The following is an 18142-nucleotide window of genomic DNA, read 5'->3' on the forward strand; positions in this document are numbered from 1 at the left end:
GGTTAACTAACTTGCACTGGGTCACACAGTGATTCAAAAGGAACACCAGAATTCAAACCCAGGAATTCTGACTCTGAAGCCAAACTCTATTAGGTATGAGATTTTGAAAATCACAAAATTGCTCTGAGCCTCAATTTCCACATCTGTGAAATGGGAATAAATGTAGGCCCGCCAATACTGGGAGGTTGTGACTTGCTGCATTGAAACTGTCTGCTTTTTGTCTTAGTCTTTGGATATCTAGAATTACTCGAGAAAAAGAAATACAACAAAGTCAGAGCTTTTAAAATATGTGTTCTTTCCTTAGGAAGGACCCTGAGAATAGGGCCTTGCGGGCCCTAGAAACAGCCTTGAAGAATGAGGGTACCTGAAACACTTCCTATAAAAGTGGCAGGATGTTGGGACCTGGTGGGCGCATAGGTCCCACTTGTCCCTGTGGACTCTTAGCTTTGTGGTGTGAATAAAGTATGGGCAGGGCCTGAACAGGACCCTCCAAATTGTGACTAGGGCCCTTTTTGGTCAGGTCTATGCCTGTACTGTTCACATAACAGAATAGCAAAGGAGAGGAGAAATATGAGAAAGGACGGAAAGGGAGTTTCTTTTGCTGGTTTGCTTTATATTTTTTCACCCTGTTCTTTTAATGTGGTCTCTCCTATTATGTTTCTACAGCTTAAATTTTTTGAAAAACAGCCGAGTTTAATTTACAAAAATAGTTATGTGGTCAATGTGGAACTTGTCGACTATAGAAGACCGTATCACCGGTTATTAAAAAAAACAGATATACACCTTGTTCACAGCATGGCATATGCCCATGTAGTTCTCTCCAAATGTCTACACACACACACACACACACAAACACACACCCTCACGTATCTGCTCAAACTCAGTTACAATTATTTTTGTTACAGTATTGATTAACAGGCATTTTCACTGAATGGCTGACCATTTTCCCATGAATTATTAGCCCTGAATCACCCTCCCACATTCTTCCCACCCCCAAAGACCTCAGGAGCCCGTTCCCCACACATAAACATTTTTTTATCCTTTAGAATCTGAGATGTTCCCCTCTCAAGCTTCTGACTCCTGCTGTTCTCCATTCTGATTCTGGATCTTCCTCCCAGCTTCCCTACTCCCATCTAGGTTATCGTCCCCCTCCCTCTCACCCCAAACTTCATCATGCCCTCTCCTTTCCTGACCCTGGATGTCTCCATCACCCCTCCTTTTCTCCAGCCACCTGGGTTAAACCCTGCCCCCTTTTCTTGCCCAAGTTGCAAATCACCTCTGCTAGAAGGGTATATGGAACCTAAGTGGGAACTTCCTGCACAGAACTCCATTTCGGCCAGTGGGAATAAATTATTGCTAGGACAGTATTTTATTTCTTATCTCGTCCAAAGAGTCAGGTAGTATGTTAATTTTCTTTAACCCTCCAAATATGATATAGGATTAACTATTTTTCGAACCGCAATAAAAAAAAAACACACCTCTACATTTTAAAAACAAAACAACCAACTTATTTTACTAATTAAAACATTTCATAACAGAAAAGCAACTTGGAAAACAGAAATCTCAGCTCAAGGGCTAAGGCAAACTTTTGAAGAAGAGGGTGGCCTAGAATCAAGGGCCAAAAGCAGGTAAGTGCTAGGTGGTGGAACCATGGGGAGGAGAGGCTTCAAAACTACTCAGAATGTTGGTTAATGGCTGGAACTTTGGGAGACCTCGCAGGTAACTACAGGGCAAGCAGCCCATTCACAAAGTGGGTAGATGTTGACACCTTCTGTGGGTCTTACAGGATGCTCATAGAGGGTCACGGCTCAGGCGGTGTTGCAGGGTGAGCTGTGCTCTCTATTTCTGCCTGCTCTTCTGGAGGGACAGGGCTCAGAGCATAAAACTCAGGCATCAAGGCACGCCTAAGGCTATCAGGGCTAGGAGTGGAGATAGATCTCAGGCCCAGAAACTCAGGGGAAGGGGAAGAGGGGCTTAGGCCAGGAGACCTACTCGGGGAGCAGGAGGAGGAGTTGGAAGCATAGGAGGAGGAGCTCTCATCCCACTGCTGAGGGATGGGAAGGAAGAACCTCCCAGGGGGTGAGGGTGAGGAGGCACGCATACGGACTGCATGCCAAACAGGCGGGGAAGCACGGCTTGGGACCTCAGGATCAGGAGAGCCTGATCTGCTCTGAAAGGCAAGCCTTCGTAAGCCAGCCCCACAGGAAGGATTCTCATCAGCTGGCCCAGACAGAGAGCGGCGGCTGAGAAGGGCTGAACTTCGCTGGGTGGAACGGCTCGGGAGACCAGTGCCTGGCGTCGTGCTGGTGCTGCGATGAGCGGGATCTGACCTTGCTGTGCGGCCGCGAAGGGCAGGGCCTGGCGCAGATGTGTGGCCTCGGCGGACAGGGCCTGGCGCAGAATCGCGGCCTCGGCGGGCAGGGCCTGGCGCAGATGCACGGTCTCGACGGGCAGAGCCTGGCGCAGATGCACGGCCTCGGCGAGCAGGGCCTGGCGCAGATTCAGGGCTTAGGCGAGCAGCGTCTAGATGAGTGGCGCGGCGTGGAAAAGCAGGGCCTAGCTGGGCGGTGCAGCGTCGGATGACAGGGCCTGGACCAGATGCACGTCTGCGGAGAGCAGAAGCTGCCAGGGTGATGCGGCTTTGGCTAGCAGGCCTTGCCTCAGATGCGTGGCTTAGGAGTGCAGGGCCTGGGTGGGTTGCCTGACTCGACGTAGAAGCCCCGGAACGGGGATGGCTGCTGGGCCGGAACCCTGGAGAAGATGGCGGCAAAGGCCCAGGAAACAGACGCCGCCCTGGGGCCTTCTGAGCCGGAGCAGCCTGGTTGCGGCGGGGCTGCTTCCTACGACGGCTGTTCCGGGGGTTCTTGGTCTGGGCCAGGTGCTCGTCGGCGTGGCCAGTGGCCTTCTGGGGTCCCACAGCGGCCTGGCTGCCCCCCTCAGGCATCACACACCCAAAGACTTCGTGAGGACTGAGACAGTCCCGGAGGTCAGAATGCCTCTCCCTCTGCACAGCAGCTATGATTGGCAGCCCCGAGGCCTCATCGGTGATGAAAATGGCGGCGGAGGTGGCGGCTGCAGCTGAAGAACCGGCTGTGCTGCTGCTCAGAGCGGCGCCGCCCGAGGGAGATGCTTGGCTGGAGACTGTGGGGACGGAAGCAGCAGGATCTTGATTCTCGGTCCCGCAGGCATCCCCGGAGGCAAGGGCGGCTTTGTTGTTAAGCTCTCCCTGCACCTTGTCCTGCTGGTGCTTCTGTTCCTTCTCCATGTCTGACTGGGTGGCCGTAACGCCAGGTTCTGCCGCAGAGAGCGAGGAGCGCAGCTGCTACTGCTGCCTGAGGAGAGCGCGAGCTGGTAGAGCAAGAGGGTGGGCGGAGCTCGGCAAGTCCTCGACTCTGATTGGCGAGCTGGACGTCAGATGACGCCTCTCTTCCCGGGAGCCGTCCAATCCGGAACCGTGCAACCCACACCCAGGCGCCTGTCGTCAACCGGCAGTGTGTGCTCCAGCCCTCTGGGGTCAAGCCTGGCCACTGGGTCAATAGTGTGAATCTCCTCTCCTCACACGGGGCCCCTAAGACACCTGTTTGTGTGTGTCCACCCCTAAGACATGTGTGTGTGTTCTATGTGAACGATTTGAGTGTGTGTGTTCTACATAAAGGATTTGAGTCACCCCAAATCGTGGCTGAGGCTTAAGTGGTCATTTGAAAGAAATGCCACACTGGCCGGCAGGTTACATCTCCTAGCCAGGTGTCCCTCCTTGCACCCGGTCAGGACAATGAACCCAGGCACGATGCCTGAGGGGACCACCCTGGAACTCCTCCAGGCATCTAGATGACCCCATGTGGGGTCTGGTGGGTTTTAGGGTTGCACAGAGGCCTGAAGGCGAGAAGAGGGATGGGGCCCACACCGTCTTGGCTCTGGATGTTCAGCACTGCTGCTTCCCTCAGGTCCCACACACCAGAGGGGGATTTAGAACTTTCCAGTCAGATGCTTCTCCCTGCCTTTTCCCCCAAGGCACAGTTTGGGATTGCTTAAGGGTGACACCGTCCTTAAATATTTGTATGGGCTGCATAGTAATCCGCTGATGAACATATATTAATTTATTTAGCGTGGTCTCTAGCTCCTATTAATATAAATATGCTGTAATGTACAGACTTGAAGTTTAATATTTGGCCACTCATTTTTAGTCATTATTTATTACAAAAGGTGTCATGTTCAGTACTCAAAACAGAAAAGCAAATGTAAGGAAACTACACCTAAATCCTCACATGCCCAATGGGCAAGTGCTGGAAATTTTTACTTAGACATTGATAGAAAGGCCATTCATACATATTTCATAGTTTTTAAACTTTTTTATTTTATGAAATGGAATAGTTTCTCCATAGATACTGCGTTGTAACCTGCTTTGGGTTCCAAAAAGCACACTTTCTATGTCAGTAAACAAATTTCTACAAGGCCACTTTAAATTACAAAATACTCCGTTTATAGAAGAAGCTTACATTTTCAAACATTCCCATATTGGCCACCATTTATGCTGTTTCCAACATTTTACATCATTGTGAGACACATCCTTCTCATTAAAAATTGTTCATATCCTTAAATGTGTCATTGTGGATAAATTCCCAGAAGAGAAATTCTTGGTACAAGTCTATGAACATTTGTAATTATTTTAATTAATTAATTTATTTTTGAGGTGGGGTCTGGCTCTGTCGCCCAGGCTCGAGTGCAGTGGCATGATCTCGGCCCACTGCAACTTCTGCCTCCCGGGTTCAAGCGATTCTCCTGCCTCAGCCTCCTGAATAGCTGGGACTACAGGTGCATACCACCATGCCCAGCTAATTTTTTGTATTTTTAGTAGAGGCAGGGTTTCACCATGTCGGCCAGGCTGGTCTCAAACTCCTGACCTCAGGTGATCCACCCGCCTCAGCCTCCCAAAGTGCTGGGATTACAGGCGTAAGCCACTGTGCCCAGCCACATTTGTAATTGTTTGATTAAAAATATTGACAAACTAGTCTCCTGAATGTCGCTGTTATAATATTTTGAGCAGAATAAAATCGGATATTTAATGGAATTGGTGAACAATTGGGCTGAAATGCAACTCAAAAATAGAATGGAATGCTATTTGGAGTATTAAATAATATAGTATGGAAAATGGATTTGAAATGGTATGCAGAATGGGATGAAATGGAGACTGCAATGGAAACTTGAATAAAATGGGGAGTAGAATACAGGTTTGAACAGGATGTGAAATGGAATATTGGAAATTTAATGGAATTTAATGGGAAAATGAAATGGAACGGAAAATGAAAACAAATATCTAATGTCATATGGAATAAAAGAAAAATATATGAGAAAAGGAATGAGTGCAATACAGTATGAAATAAAATATTAAAGAAAATAAAAGGAAATCAAAATTGGAAGGAATATAGAATGGAACAAAATGTGCAATGGCCTGAAATAAATGGACTATGAAATATGCAGTATAGATTTTTAAATACCGGAATAGAATGAAATTTAGAATGAAATACAGAATATGGTTTATGAAGGATGGAATAGGAATTCAATAAGAATGGAATGTGGAAAACAAAATATTGATAAAATACAGGATGGACATAAATGAAGAAGAAAAATGAACAGAATGTGTCTGCTCATCATTATTCCACAATTTAGTGTCATGAAACAACATCCATTTTAACATTTCCATGGATTTTGTAGAGCTAGAATTCAGACAGTACATAGTGGGGATGGATTGTCTGTGTTCCTTGATGTCTGGGACTTCAGCTGGAAACTTGAACGGCTGTGAGATCATGAGGGAAGAACAGCAGTAAATGATGAATCCTATATTTTTATGGATGGTGGTGCCACTTACCGAAACAGGGAAAACTTGCTCCATTGAAAAGATCAGGAAGATGGTGGGAATCAGTGATTCTGTTATGACCATGTTAACTACTATTCCCTGTATAGTTGAAATTTTGGGGTATAAACCCCACTTATAGCTATTCTCTTTGTTCTGTAGGTCAACTTTCACCAGTTTTATGGATCCACTTTTCCTCTTGGGAGTCATTTCAGTCTATTCTCTGAGAGTTTTCCTCCTTTCTTGAATCTCCGTGGGCCTTAGTCATGGTCCCTGACTTAGTAATAATTAAAATGCTCCTATCTATCCTCGCTCTCTTTAAAGGAATACATATGTCTTCTACTTACTGTTTTGCTATCCTCGAAGATCTCAAACTTTAAAGAAGCCCCTCTTTTTAACTCCATTGTTGCCTTCAATATCCTCTCCTTTCTCTTTGCCTCTGTTCCATTTAAAAGTATATATGTATCTATGTGCTCATTAAAAAAATCTGAAAGGGTGGTTTTTCATTCTTTTCATACTTCATCTTCTGAATGGTTTCAGTGAGCATATATCACTCTTGTACTAAGCAAATATAGCTACTGTATTTCTGAAAAGAATTATGTTTAATCAGGTTTTAAGCTATTGTAAGAAAACAAGCTCTCATATATACTACTGGATAAAATTATAAATTCATAGCACCTTCCAAGATGAAAATTTGATGATATGATGATACATATAAAAAGTCTTATATGAAATGCATAATTCCTCTCCAGGCATGAATTCTAAAAAAAAAATACTCTTATATCTTCACAGTGTTATATGCTCAAAGGTGATTATTATAGTATCAATTATTTTTAAAAATCTGAAACAACCTCAATTTCCAGGAGAATGCTAGATGCCTATAGAATAAACTTATATAGGATGTTACAGGATGTTTTTGAAATTTTTTTTTTTTTTTTGAGACGGAGTCTCGCTCTCTCACCCAGGCTGGAGTGCAGTGGCGCGATCTCGGCTCACTGCAAGCTCCGCCTCCTGGGTTCACGCCATTCTCCTGCCTCAGCCTCCGAGTAGCTGGGACTGCAGGCGCACACCACCACGTCCGGCTAATTTTTTGTATTTTTAGTAGAGACGGGGTTTCACCGTGTTAGCCAGGATGGTCTCGATCTCCTGACCTCGTGATCCGCCCGCCTCGGCCTCCCAAAGTGCTGGGATTGAAAAATTTTTAATACAATAGGAAAATGGCTACGATATTTAAAAAAACCATGATGTACTGTATCTACTGATCTATATTTATATCTCTTTATTTTTATATCTACCTAGTTATTAAAATTTTGTTCACCATAGTACAGTTGTTGTTCTCAGCTAGGGGCATTTTGCCCCACAGGGGAAATTTTAAAATGTCTGAAGAGTGCCATAATTGGGGAGGAGGAGTTCTACCAGCGTTTAGTATATAGGCATCGAGTTTCCTGCTCTACTCCTTCAATGCACAGGAGAGCCTCCAACAACATAGAATTACCTGGTCCAAAATGCCAGTTGTGCGAAGTCCGGCAAACCTTGCAGTACGGAATTTAGATAATTTAGAAAAGTTTACGATAATTTGAATCACAAGCAATTTTACCAGTGATTGACAACTATTTTTAAAAGTCTGATATATGTACATATTAAATATTCTGATATTTTTGTATTTTATAATCAACAGTATATTTTTGAAATAAACTAAGCCATTTAAAAAATTCGTTATTCCTGAATAAGCCACAAATATTTTTCACATATTAAGCATACTACCCATTGCTTAATAATTTACTGTTTGTTTGTTTTTTGAGACAGTCTCGCTGTGTTGCCCAGGCTGGAGTGCAGTGGTGCGATCTCGGCTCACTGCAACCTCCGCCTCCTGGGTTCAAGTGATTCTCCTGCCTCAGTCTCCCGAGTAGCTGGGATTACAGGTGTGTACCACCATACCCAGCTAAATTTTGTAATTTTAGTAGAGACAGGGTTTCACCATGTTGGCCAGGCTTATCTGGAACTCCTGACCTCAAGTGATCACCTGCCTCTGCCAGTGCTGAGATTACAGGTGTGATTTTTTCTTTTTTTTCTTTTTTTTTTTTTTTTATGAGACCAAGTCTAGGCCAGAGTGCAGTGGTGTGATCTTGGCTTACTGCAGTCTCCCCGCTCAAGTGACTCTCCTGCCTCAGCCACCCGAGTAGTTGGAATTACAGGTGTATGTGACCATGCCCAGCTAAATTTTTGTATTTTTGGTAAAGATGGGGTTTCACCATGTTGGCCAGGCTGATCTTGAACGCCTGAGCTCAAGTGATCTGTCCGCCTCGGCCTCCCAAAGTGCTGGGATTACAGGCTTGAGCCACCATGCCTGGCCTGATTGCTAAGAATTTATAAAATTTAAGATCTGTAATTTCAGCTCATTTAGATGGAGGAATATTCCACAATTATCAATCCAACAGAGATGTTCAAACTTATAATAAAATCATTAATGTCTAAATATTTACATATGTGGTTAAAATAAAGAAAAACTGATTTATAACACAGTGTAGCTGATATATAAATAGTAGTGTGGACTAACCAGGTCGTAGTAATTTCACTACCACTCCGGTGACTGGTTTGGGAATAGGCATTTCCCAGTTGCAGTCAATAAGATATGGATGCTTGTGTTTTAGGGTTTTGGGGGAAAGGTTTCTCAGCTCTTCAAAAAATAAAAGGCACAACATGTTTTTTACATTAAAAAATTAAAGAATATATATCAAATGTTAGAATAAATGAATTTGGTATACTCACTGGACATAAGGTCAGTATTACACAATGGAATTGTATTTCCACATATTAGCAGTAAAAATTATAAAGAGAAAATTTTAAAATTTCCATTTCCTATAGCATCAGAAAATATCAAATAACTAGGAACAAATCTAATAAAAAATTCATAAGACCTTTGTCCAGAAATCAACATGACATTTCTTAAATAAAGAAGCCCTACATTAATCAGAGATATGTCATGTTTGTAGATTATGAAAATTAAATCAGAGAAAATTCTCATCCAAATAGTCTATGTATTCAATGCAATGCAAATCAAAATCTCAACAGATTGTTTGAAAATGTAAATCAGCAAACTGATTCTAAAATATGTATGGATATCAAAGATCTAAGAATAGCCAAAGCCATCCAGAAGAAGAAATTTGAAGAATTTTCACAGTCAGAAAAGCCATAATAATTAAGATAGTATGATTTGTGTACAATAATATTTTGTTATGCAGGAATAGATAAAGATATGTATGTTTAGATAAAGATAGATAAATAGACCAATTAGACAATAAAAGGGTCCACAAACAGACACACACATATGATCACCTCATTCACAACAAAGATACCAATGCAGTGCTCAGGGAGAAAGATAATCATTTAAGTGGAACCGGACAAATTGGATATCCAGCCATATAGAAAAAATAACTTTGGCTCCTAACTTATGCCATACGCAAAAATGAGTTCCAGGAGATAAAGCTTCTAGAAAAATAATATACAAGCATATCTTGATGACCTTGGGGTAAATTATATCTAAAACACAAGAACCACTAATGGTAAAGGAAAACATTAGCTACAAATAAACATGTATGCATGCACACATTCAGAGAACATTTTATGTACAGAATAAAATAAAGAATAAAAGTAAATGCAGTTAAACACTGGCACAATATTTCAACAGGCACTTCACAAAATAGGATATTAAACTGACATATAACAAAGACTGCCCAAAATAAGTCATCAAAGGCATGCAAATTAAAATCACAAGAAGACACTGGCAAACATCTACCAGAATAGCTAGAATGACTATCAATATGAGGAGCTGGGGAGAGTATAGAGGAACTGAAACTCTAACTGCCGGTAGGAGTGTAAATTAGTACCCTTGGAAGACTGGGAGTACCTATTAAAGCTGAATTTATGCATTTTCTATAACCCAGAAATTCCATCTATGTTACTTTTCTATCCCTGAGTAACAAATCACCACAAATTTAATGGCTTTAAACAATGGCCATTTATTTAGGCTCCCAGTTCCATAGGTTTACAAGTACTCTGTTCAAGTCTCACAGAGTGAAATCAGCCTGTGCTATTGGTCAGTGAGTCTGTGTTTCTGTCTGGAGACTGAGGAGGAATATATTTCCAAACTCATTCAGGTAATTGGCAGAATTCAGTTCCATTTTTAGCTTCTAGAGGCCTCATGCAGTTTCTTGCCACATAGAGCTCTACATATTCCTTCTCACACTTTCAATCTCCCAGGAAGGGTTCAGGCCACCTTAAGGGCTCACTTACTTAGGTCTGGCCCACACAGGTCAACCTCTTTATTTTGAGGTTCACTGATTTGGGAGCATAATTCATCTGCAAAATCTCTTTCCCCATATTGTGTAACATAATCACAGGAGTGGTATCTCATCATATTCACAGGCCGTTCTTATATTCAAGAGAAGTTCACATAAGATCAGAGGTCATTAGAGGTCATCTTAGAATTCTGCCTGCCTCAGCAGTGATTCAGTCTTTCCCACATACAAAATACATTGCCCTCTGGCCCTCAGTGATCCAGTCTTTCCCACATACAAAATACATTCAATTCACCCCACAGTCTCCAAATTTCTTTGTGTTATAGCATCAGCTCAATTCCAAAAGCTCATCTCAATTTCATCATCTGAATCATGAACGGATGAGATTCCTGGGTATGATCCTATCCAATAAAACTCCTAGGGCAAAATCCCTCTTCAACTGTGGACCATCAGCACTAAAGTGACAAGCTATTTTCCCCAACACCACCACATACAATGATGGGACGGGCATAGGATAACATCTACAAACAGTCTGTTTTATATGGGAGAAAATAGAAGGCAGAAAAGAGTTAGGAGTTCCAAAGCAGTTTGGATATCCAGCTGACATCTACTACCAGTCTGTCCAAGGCAATTTAGGCTTTCCCTGTCATGCATCTCAAAATTCTTCCAGCCTTTGCTTACTACCCAGTTCCAAGGCCACATCCACATTTTACGGTGTTTACAGTGACTACACCTCACATCCAGGTATCGAAATCTCTAGTGGCTTCTATTGGTGTGAAACACATTGCTACAGTCTTAGTAGCTTACACCAACACTCATTTATTAGCTCACAGTTGTGTAGGTCAGAGGTCTGTGCACCGTGTGACTGGTTTCCCTGCTCAAGGTCTCACAGGGTGAGATGCTCTTGGACTTCCTGTGTTCCTTTCTGGATCTCTGGGGAAGAAGCCCTTGCAGACCCAGCTATGTTGCCAGCTGAGTTCAGTGCCCTGTAGCTGTAGTACTGAGGCCCCTCCATTCTTTTGCTGGCTGTCAACAAGGGGCAGTAACTCGTCACCTAGAGGACTCCTGCAGTTCCTTGTCATGTGGCCCCCTCCAAATGCTCTCTCATGCTTCGAATCTCTCAGCAAACATCTGGGCCCTTGTAAGTGCTCACCTGATTAGGTCTGCCTCACCTACTTTAAGGGCAACTGATTTGTGACCTTAATTATATCTGCAAAATCCTTTTTGCCATATGAAATAACATAATCATAAAAGTAAGATCTCATCATATTTACAGGTTCCACCTACACCCAATGGAAAGAGATTATACCAAGACAAGAGTCACTGGAGATCACCTTAGAATCCTGCTTACCACACAAGTATATATCCAACAGAGATACATAAACTTGTTTTTCAAAAGACATGATAAGGATGTTCACAGTGGCATTATTGGAAATAGTCACAAACTAGAAACAATCTAAATATATATCAACAGTTGAATGAGTAAGTTGTGGTACATTCATACAATGGAATACTATTTACGAACAAAACAAGCAAATATCCCTACATGCAACACAATATACAGATCTCAAACGCATTCATATTGAGCAATAGAAACCAGGCATAAAAATGTAAATAATTTATAATTCTGTTTGTATAAAGTATAAAAAGCCGGCAAAACAATTCTATAGTAACATAGGTTAGAATAGTGCTTAACTTTCAGGGGTAATGACTAGGTAGGGGTATAAGTTGCTGGGGTGCCAGTAAAGTTCTATATTTTGGTCTTACTGGTTGTTACATCCATGTATTCACATTGTAAAACGTCATCAATTTGTTGTCCCTTATGATTTGCACAATTTTATATTTAAATGTTGTATTTCAATGATAAAAAAGATAAAAGAAAAAAATTATATGAAAGGCAAGAAGAGTTGATGGAAATCTGACTCAGACTCACAATCCCTTATGATGGGCAAGTCTAACATCCAAAATGCTTTGAAAAACATACTTTTCCTGACTCATTTATCCATAAAACCTGATTTGAACTGACATAATGCTATTTGTAATCTTTAGATCTTGGAGTGAACATTTTTATGTTTCACTACAGAAATATCGTTGTATTAGATTCCACAGTATTACTACAGGCCTTGACATGGATATTATGTATGTATGGGAGACAAATTCTAAACCATTTGGTCCCAAGAGTTTCACAGAAGGGATTGTGGATGTGTAGTAGTCGAGGATTTTAGTAGACAAGAACTTAGAACGATTGCAGAGTGCATCAGATTGATTGAATTTATTGAATTATTTGTTCAGCACCTCAGATGACAGGATTTTTCTCCTTTGACCTATTGATATGATGGGTTAATTAAAATATTTCTTAATATTATGCCATGCTCTCATGACTAGGAAACTACCAGAATATGACAGATTTTTATATACTGTTGAGGGTTAATTAAAATATTTCCTAATATTACATCATGCTCTCATGACTAGGAAACTACCAGGATATGACAGATTTTTATATACAGTTGAATTTTATGGACCCAAATTTTATTAATAAAAAATTAAATATAAGTTAATAAGTGAGAGAGATCCACATCTTCCTTTGTGTGTAGTGAACTATCTTTGCCAGGTTTTGGAATCAGAGTTTAGACTTCCTTCATTAAACAAATTTGGAAGATTTCTGTCTTGCTTCTAGCTTCTAAACAACTTTTTTATTGGCTTAGGGATTTGTGATTCCTGAAAAGAATTGAAACATTGTATTCAACTCTCCTTGTATTTTTATCAGTAATTTTGGTTCCCAATCCTAGTGGAAGAGTAACACCATTTTTTCTGATAAAGGCATGGCTATTCAAAAATGTGTAGAGGGAAAGAGGGATACGTAACATTAGATGGATTTGTGAGACTGTGCCAGTCCACCACTTACTTAGTGCATGACTTTCAGCAAGTTACCTAATCTTTTGAGCTTTAGTGTCTTCATTGGGGAAATGGGAATATAGTCCCTTCCCTTGCATTGTTTCCTCTAAATTTTGTGAAGTGCAATTTAAAAATTATTACTTAAGCCAACTAATGTTCAAACAGTAACATTTGGATCAAGAGTAAAATGTGCACTTTAATTTACAAACAGTTACAACTAACATTAACAAGTGGTAATAACTGTTTTAGGAATTGTATGTATTTTTGAGCATTTATTTAATCTTGAAATTAAGCTTGGTATTTCTACGTATTTTTCTATGTAGAATTTATATAGATTATTTCTACATAAAATGCATCACTTAGTCTTTAATTTTCTCAAAATATTATACATACATGATCTTAAAAGTTCTTAAAGAATAATAATACTAGCCATTAATAAAACCAGAAATCATTTGATTCTAAATCCATACTCGCCCCCACTCCTGCTCTGGCTCCCTGAGAAAACGTCTTTCAACTTTTTTTCCTGTTTCTCAGGCATTTACCATGATATTTCTAAATCATAGGCTTATACTGATTGTAGTATATTGCAAAAATGGTCACAAGCAAGACTTCTGGTTTCAGCTCTTTCATGTAAAGAAGCTGGAAATTGTCACCCCATCCCCTTCTTCCAGCAAGAAAAAGCTGAACAAATTGAATCAATGGCTTTAAAAAATACTTATCAGAGAAATGAGGTTGCAGGGTAAGCCACTACTTTGAAAGACAGATCCAGGGCGTCACTGAAATGGCAAATTTGCTGAATTGCTTCCGGCTGAATGTGGACTAGCATGAGAGTAAGGGGGCCTCTACATGTTCATGGGCTTTACCTTTAGGAAAATGTTCCCTTGTCCAGGCAGTGAGGGGTGATGCCGTACACCCGGTGTCAGAGATAGCTGTGTGGTAACTCTTCACCCCACACCTGCTGCAGAAACTACGCAGCACGGGCGTGTGTTGGGTCGGTGATAATGCTTTGATGCTCTCTGCACCCTGGAGGAGCGTGAAGCCGGAGGTTGCTAAGTGGAAGTGCAGGTGCTGCTGCTTCTTGCACAAACTGCAGTTGTAATCCAGGATTCACGGGCCTGTAGGGACCCAGACTTCAAATTGAACCGCGCCTCGGCGGCAGCCACAGGTATAATACACGAGGCCAAGGTACCACAAGGTGTCCAGCAGGGCCTTGGCGGCACCCTAGCAGCTGAGGTCCAGCCGCTGCGCGCCCAGGTTCATCTCATTGGTAGACGCCGCGGGCCCGCGAGTTCGGAGCGGCGAGTGTAGCTGTGGGTCTTTGGGGCCGGCCTTGCTAGCCTACCAGCTTCCTTTCGGTGATGCTCTATGCTACCGCAAGGCTCCTGACCCCGGTTTGGACAGCAGGCCGCCGAGCGCCCCAGGCGCCGGTTACAAAGGTGGCTGCGCAGAGGTACAGCAAGGGTGGGGGAGGGGAGCAAGCAGAGGCGGGATCTCTGGGTTGCTCTTTGTTGCGCGGTTGGGTGGCGGTTCCGTTTCTTACTCTGCCCGTGGCATCCTCAGCCATGAACATAAATGCGGCCAAGTCGTGGCTCTGCAGCGTGTGCCGCGCGGGTGTTGTTTGCGGGGAGGGGAGTTTCCGGTTCTAAGAACTTACTGGGCTGCTTCTTTGTCTGCACTACCAAGATTGGCCACTTGTTGAAAATGGGTCCGGAAGACCCTTCCCTTTATCTTAAAATGACAGCTTTACTGGTGTAACATGTTGGTAAACTGTATTTGCAGCCCCTTCTCCCAAGAGGTATTTTTACATTGTCCACACATAGGTATGGAGATTGCCTGTGCTGCCGTCCTTGTGTGCGTTGGCATTACATACGCAGAGTTTCCATGCTCATTCTGTTACATACCTGCCCTGTAACCATAGAAATGACTCCGAAGTTCTCTGGTTCCTAGTAATCTCATATTTTTAAAAAGGGAATAATATATCCCAGATGCAGTGGGGAGTAAATGCAAGAATTTATTTGAAATATTTAATACAGCAGAAAAGAATTGGATATATTATATATATGTATATATAAACATATTATTTCTAAACTTTTTTTTTCAATAAGTTTTCAGTTTTTCTTGGATTTATTTTTTGTTTTCGTGCCAAGATTCAGGAAGTGTTCTGGTTGCTGGATGGGTAAAAGCCAACGTAACTCGATCCTTTTCCTCAAGCATCTCACAGTCTTGTGTGGTAGCCAGACACACATAAAAATTACACGAAAGGGCTTGAAGTGAAGAATTATAAATCTTTTAGGAGTACGATGAGAATGCGTAGAGAGACACAAAGAGAAAAGCTGCAGACTGAGATGGACTGGGGATGAATGGTCAAAGAAGAAACAGGAAACTTGAGAGAGCTGTCTCCTTGTGAGTGTAAGGCTCATCTGTTTTTGACAATTCCACTAATCTTTGAGTTCACATTCTTGGTTCTTTCAGCGTAACCCAGAATGACATCTATGCCTTTCATCTGTAAAATAACAAGAACGGTGGGCTCTGGGAACACAGACTAAGACCCCTTAACCACAGCCAGAGGTAGGTAGGCAGGATCAGCATAGGCTCCTCTCAGAGGACGTGATTGTGAAGTAGATACTATTATTATCCCAATTTACAGAAGAGTCGTCTGAGAGCCGGAGAGTTTATGTAACTTGCCCAAGGTCTCACAGCAAGGCAGAGGTGGAAACCGTTTTCAACCCCAGGTCTGTCTGGCCCCAGTGTCTCATGCAGTTTTCATTACCTTGAGCTCACCCTTAGTGACAGTGTCATTCATTTTTATTCTCAACCGCCAGTTCCAGGCACTGCTTGCCTTGGAATTGTTAAAAAAAAAAAAAAAATGCTCAATACAGTGAAGAAACGTATTGTAAGACATCTTCCAAGGAAAAACCCTAAATACTGATACTTTATTGGAAACAATGACTTAAGTGATAGGACCAGGATTAGAATGCAGGTGTGTCTTATCTGACTCCGAAGCTTATGTTATTTTCACTACATGTGTTAGTGCATAATGTTAAATCCTCTTTTGTTTTTCTTTAGTGATGCTGAAAATTCACCAGGATTGAGTAAGTTTTTTTTTTTTTTTTTTTTTTGAGGCGGATTCTCGCTTCATTGCCCAGGCTGGAGTGCAGTGGCATGATCTTGGCTCATTGCAACCTCCACCTTCCGGATTCAAGTGATCCTTGTACCTCAGTGTCCCAACTAGCTGGGATTACAGGAATCCACTAGCATGCCAGGCTAATTTTTGTATTTTTAGTAGAGACGGGGTTTCACCATGTTGGCCAGGCTGGTCTCGAACTTCTGACCTCAGGTAATCTGCCCACCTTGACCTCCCAAAGGAGGGATTACAGGTGTGAGCCATCATGCCTGGCCTGAGATTTTTGTTTTAAGTAGAGTTTTAGAATGATATTTTAGTTCTCAGAATTTATTTTTCCTACCTCAGCTACACTCTAGTTTCTTTGTAAAAATGTGTAAATGTTCTTTATTTGACATATATCAATTAATGGTAACAACTATCATTTACTCATCCACTGTATATGCTTTTAGTACCTTTGAAATAAGTAGTATTATCCCCATATTATGTAATAATTGCTAACTTTAATAACTATTTAACACTTGCATAGTGCTATTCTATCAGGTTTCATCCCAGTTTAATCCTTCCAGAAGCTCTAAGAGAGATGAATTATTACAAAGCTTATTTTTCAAATGAGAGAACTGAGGCACAGAGAGGGTCAGAAAATTTCTTATGGTCACACTAGAAGTTAGTAATGAAGCTGATATGAACCCAGGCAACCTGACCCTGAAGTCATGTGTTTATCTCTCCCATTTACTGACTCATAAGTGCACTATGAGTCAATTCACTACATGGAGGAGGACATAGGAGCTTGGCCAGGCCCCTCTGCTGTGAAGTTGGCAGCAGAGATTCAAATCCAGGTATGTGTGATTCTAAATCACACATAATCTACTCCCCTTGTTCCTTTCCCTCAAAATCGTTGCCCCTTCTATTTCATTGACACTGTACAGTGAGAAGATGTTTGTTAAACACCTACAGTACAGTGAGGCTTAGAGAGGAAAATCAGAGAAATAGTTCTGCCCTGAAAGCTCTCACTATCTAGTGGGAGAGACAAACACATGGACAATTTTATTAGAGTGTTGTAAATGTTATGGTAAAGGAAGACTTTTTAGAAGAGATGGCACTTCAGTTATGTGTAAATGGATAAGCAGATGGTTTAAGGGATATGGGGGTAATTCAGACAAAAAAGAATTGTGTGAGCAATGGCTCAGAGGTTATAAATAGAATGGTGTATGGGTGAAGGGGAGCTACAAACACACATGTGTTAAATGTGGATGGAAATGGTGTACGGATATGATTTTAATGAGATTAGCAAGAGTAAGATTATGAGGACCCTTGAATGCCATGCTAAGGACTCAAAGACATATATTGTGTCACCTCTGTTGTAACCTTCCTTCCCAATTCCTATTCTTGGCATCTCAGAACTTCCTGAGGTTTGATAGAACAGAATATAAGAGGATGATATTTTTGGTTCCTAGAGGGTAGAGTGGGGAAGGCCATCCAGAAGGAGTGAGCCAGCAGACAGGAGAGAGTATGGGTAGGGACTACATAATGGAAGGGTTTATATCAGTATGTCAGAGAAGGAAGATGCAAGAAAGAGATTGGTGATTTATTGAAATCCTCAGTGCTGGCTTCATCCTTATTCTTTTTTTTTTTTTTTAAATTTATTTATTATTATTATACTTTAAGTTGTAGGGTACATGTGCATAATGTGCAGGTTTGTTACATATGTATACATGTGCCATGTTGGTGTGCTGCACCCATCAACTCGTCATTTACATCAGGTATAACTCCCAATGCAATCCCTCCCCCCTCCCCCCTCCCCATGATAGGCCCCGGTGTGTGATGTTCCCCTTCCTGAGTCCAAGTGATCTCATTGTTCAGTTCCCACCTATGAGTGAGAACATGTGGTGTTTGGTTTTCTGTTCTTGTGATAGTTTGCTAAGAATGATGGTTTCCAGCTGCATCCATGTCCTTTGTAGGGACATGGATTCATCC

At 41.8% G+C, this 18142-nt stretch overlaps 1 protein-coding gene across 1 annotated transcript; it reads right to left on the bottom strand.

Moving 5' to 3' along the window:
• Positions 1 to 1723: 1723 nt before the first annotated feature.
• CXHXorf67 (chromosome X CXorf67 homolog) lies at positions 1724 to 14608 on the bottom strand. The gene is made up of 3 exons (XM_025373288.1): positions 14417 to 14608; positions 13908 to 14067; positions 1724 to 3294 (listed from the first exon to the last, which is right to left on the bottom strand). Exons 1-3 carry the CDS (start codon positions 14606 to 14608, stop codon positions 1802 to 1804), a joined length of 1845 nt encoding a protein of 614 aa, XP_025229073.1. The 3' UTR covers positions 1724 to 1801.
• Between the last annotated feature and the right edge of the window lie 3534 nt (positions 14609 to 18142).

Source organism: Theropithecus gelada, chromosome X, assembly GCF_003255815.1.
Source record: "Theropithecus gelada isolate Dixy chromosome X, Tgel_1.0, whole genome shotgun sequence".
Lineage (NCBI taxonomy): Eukaryota > Metazoa > Chordata > Mammalia > Primates > Cercopithecidae > Theropithecus > Theropithecus gelada.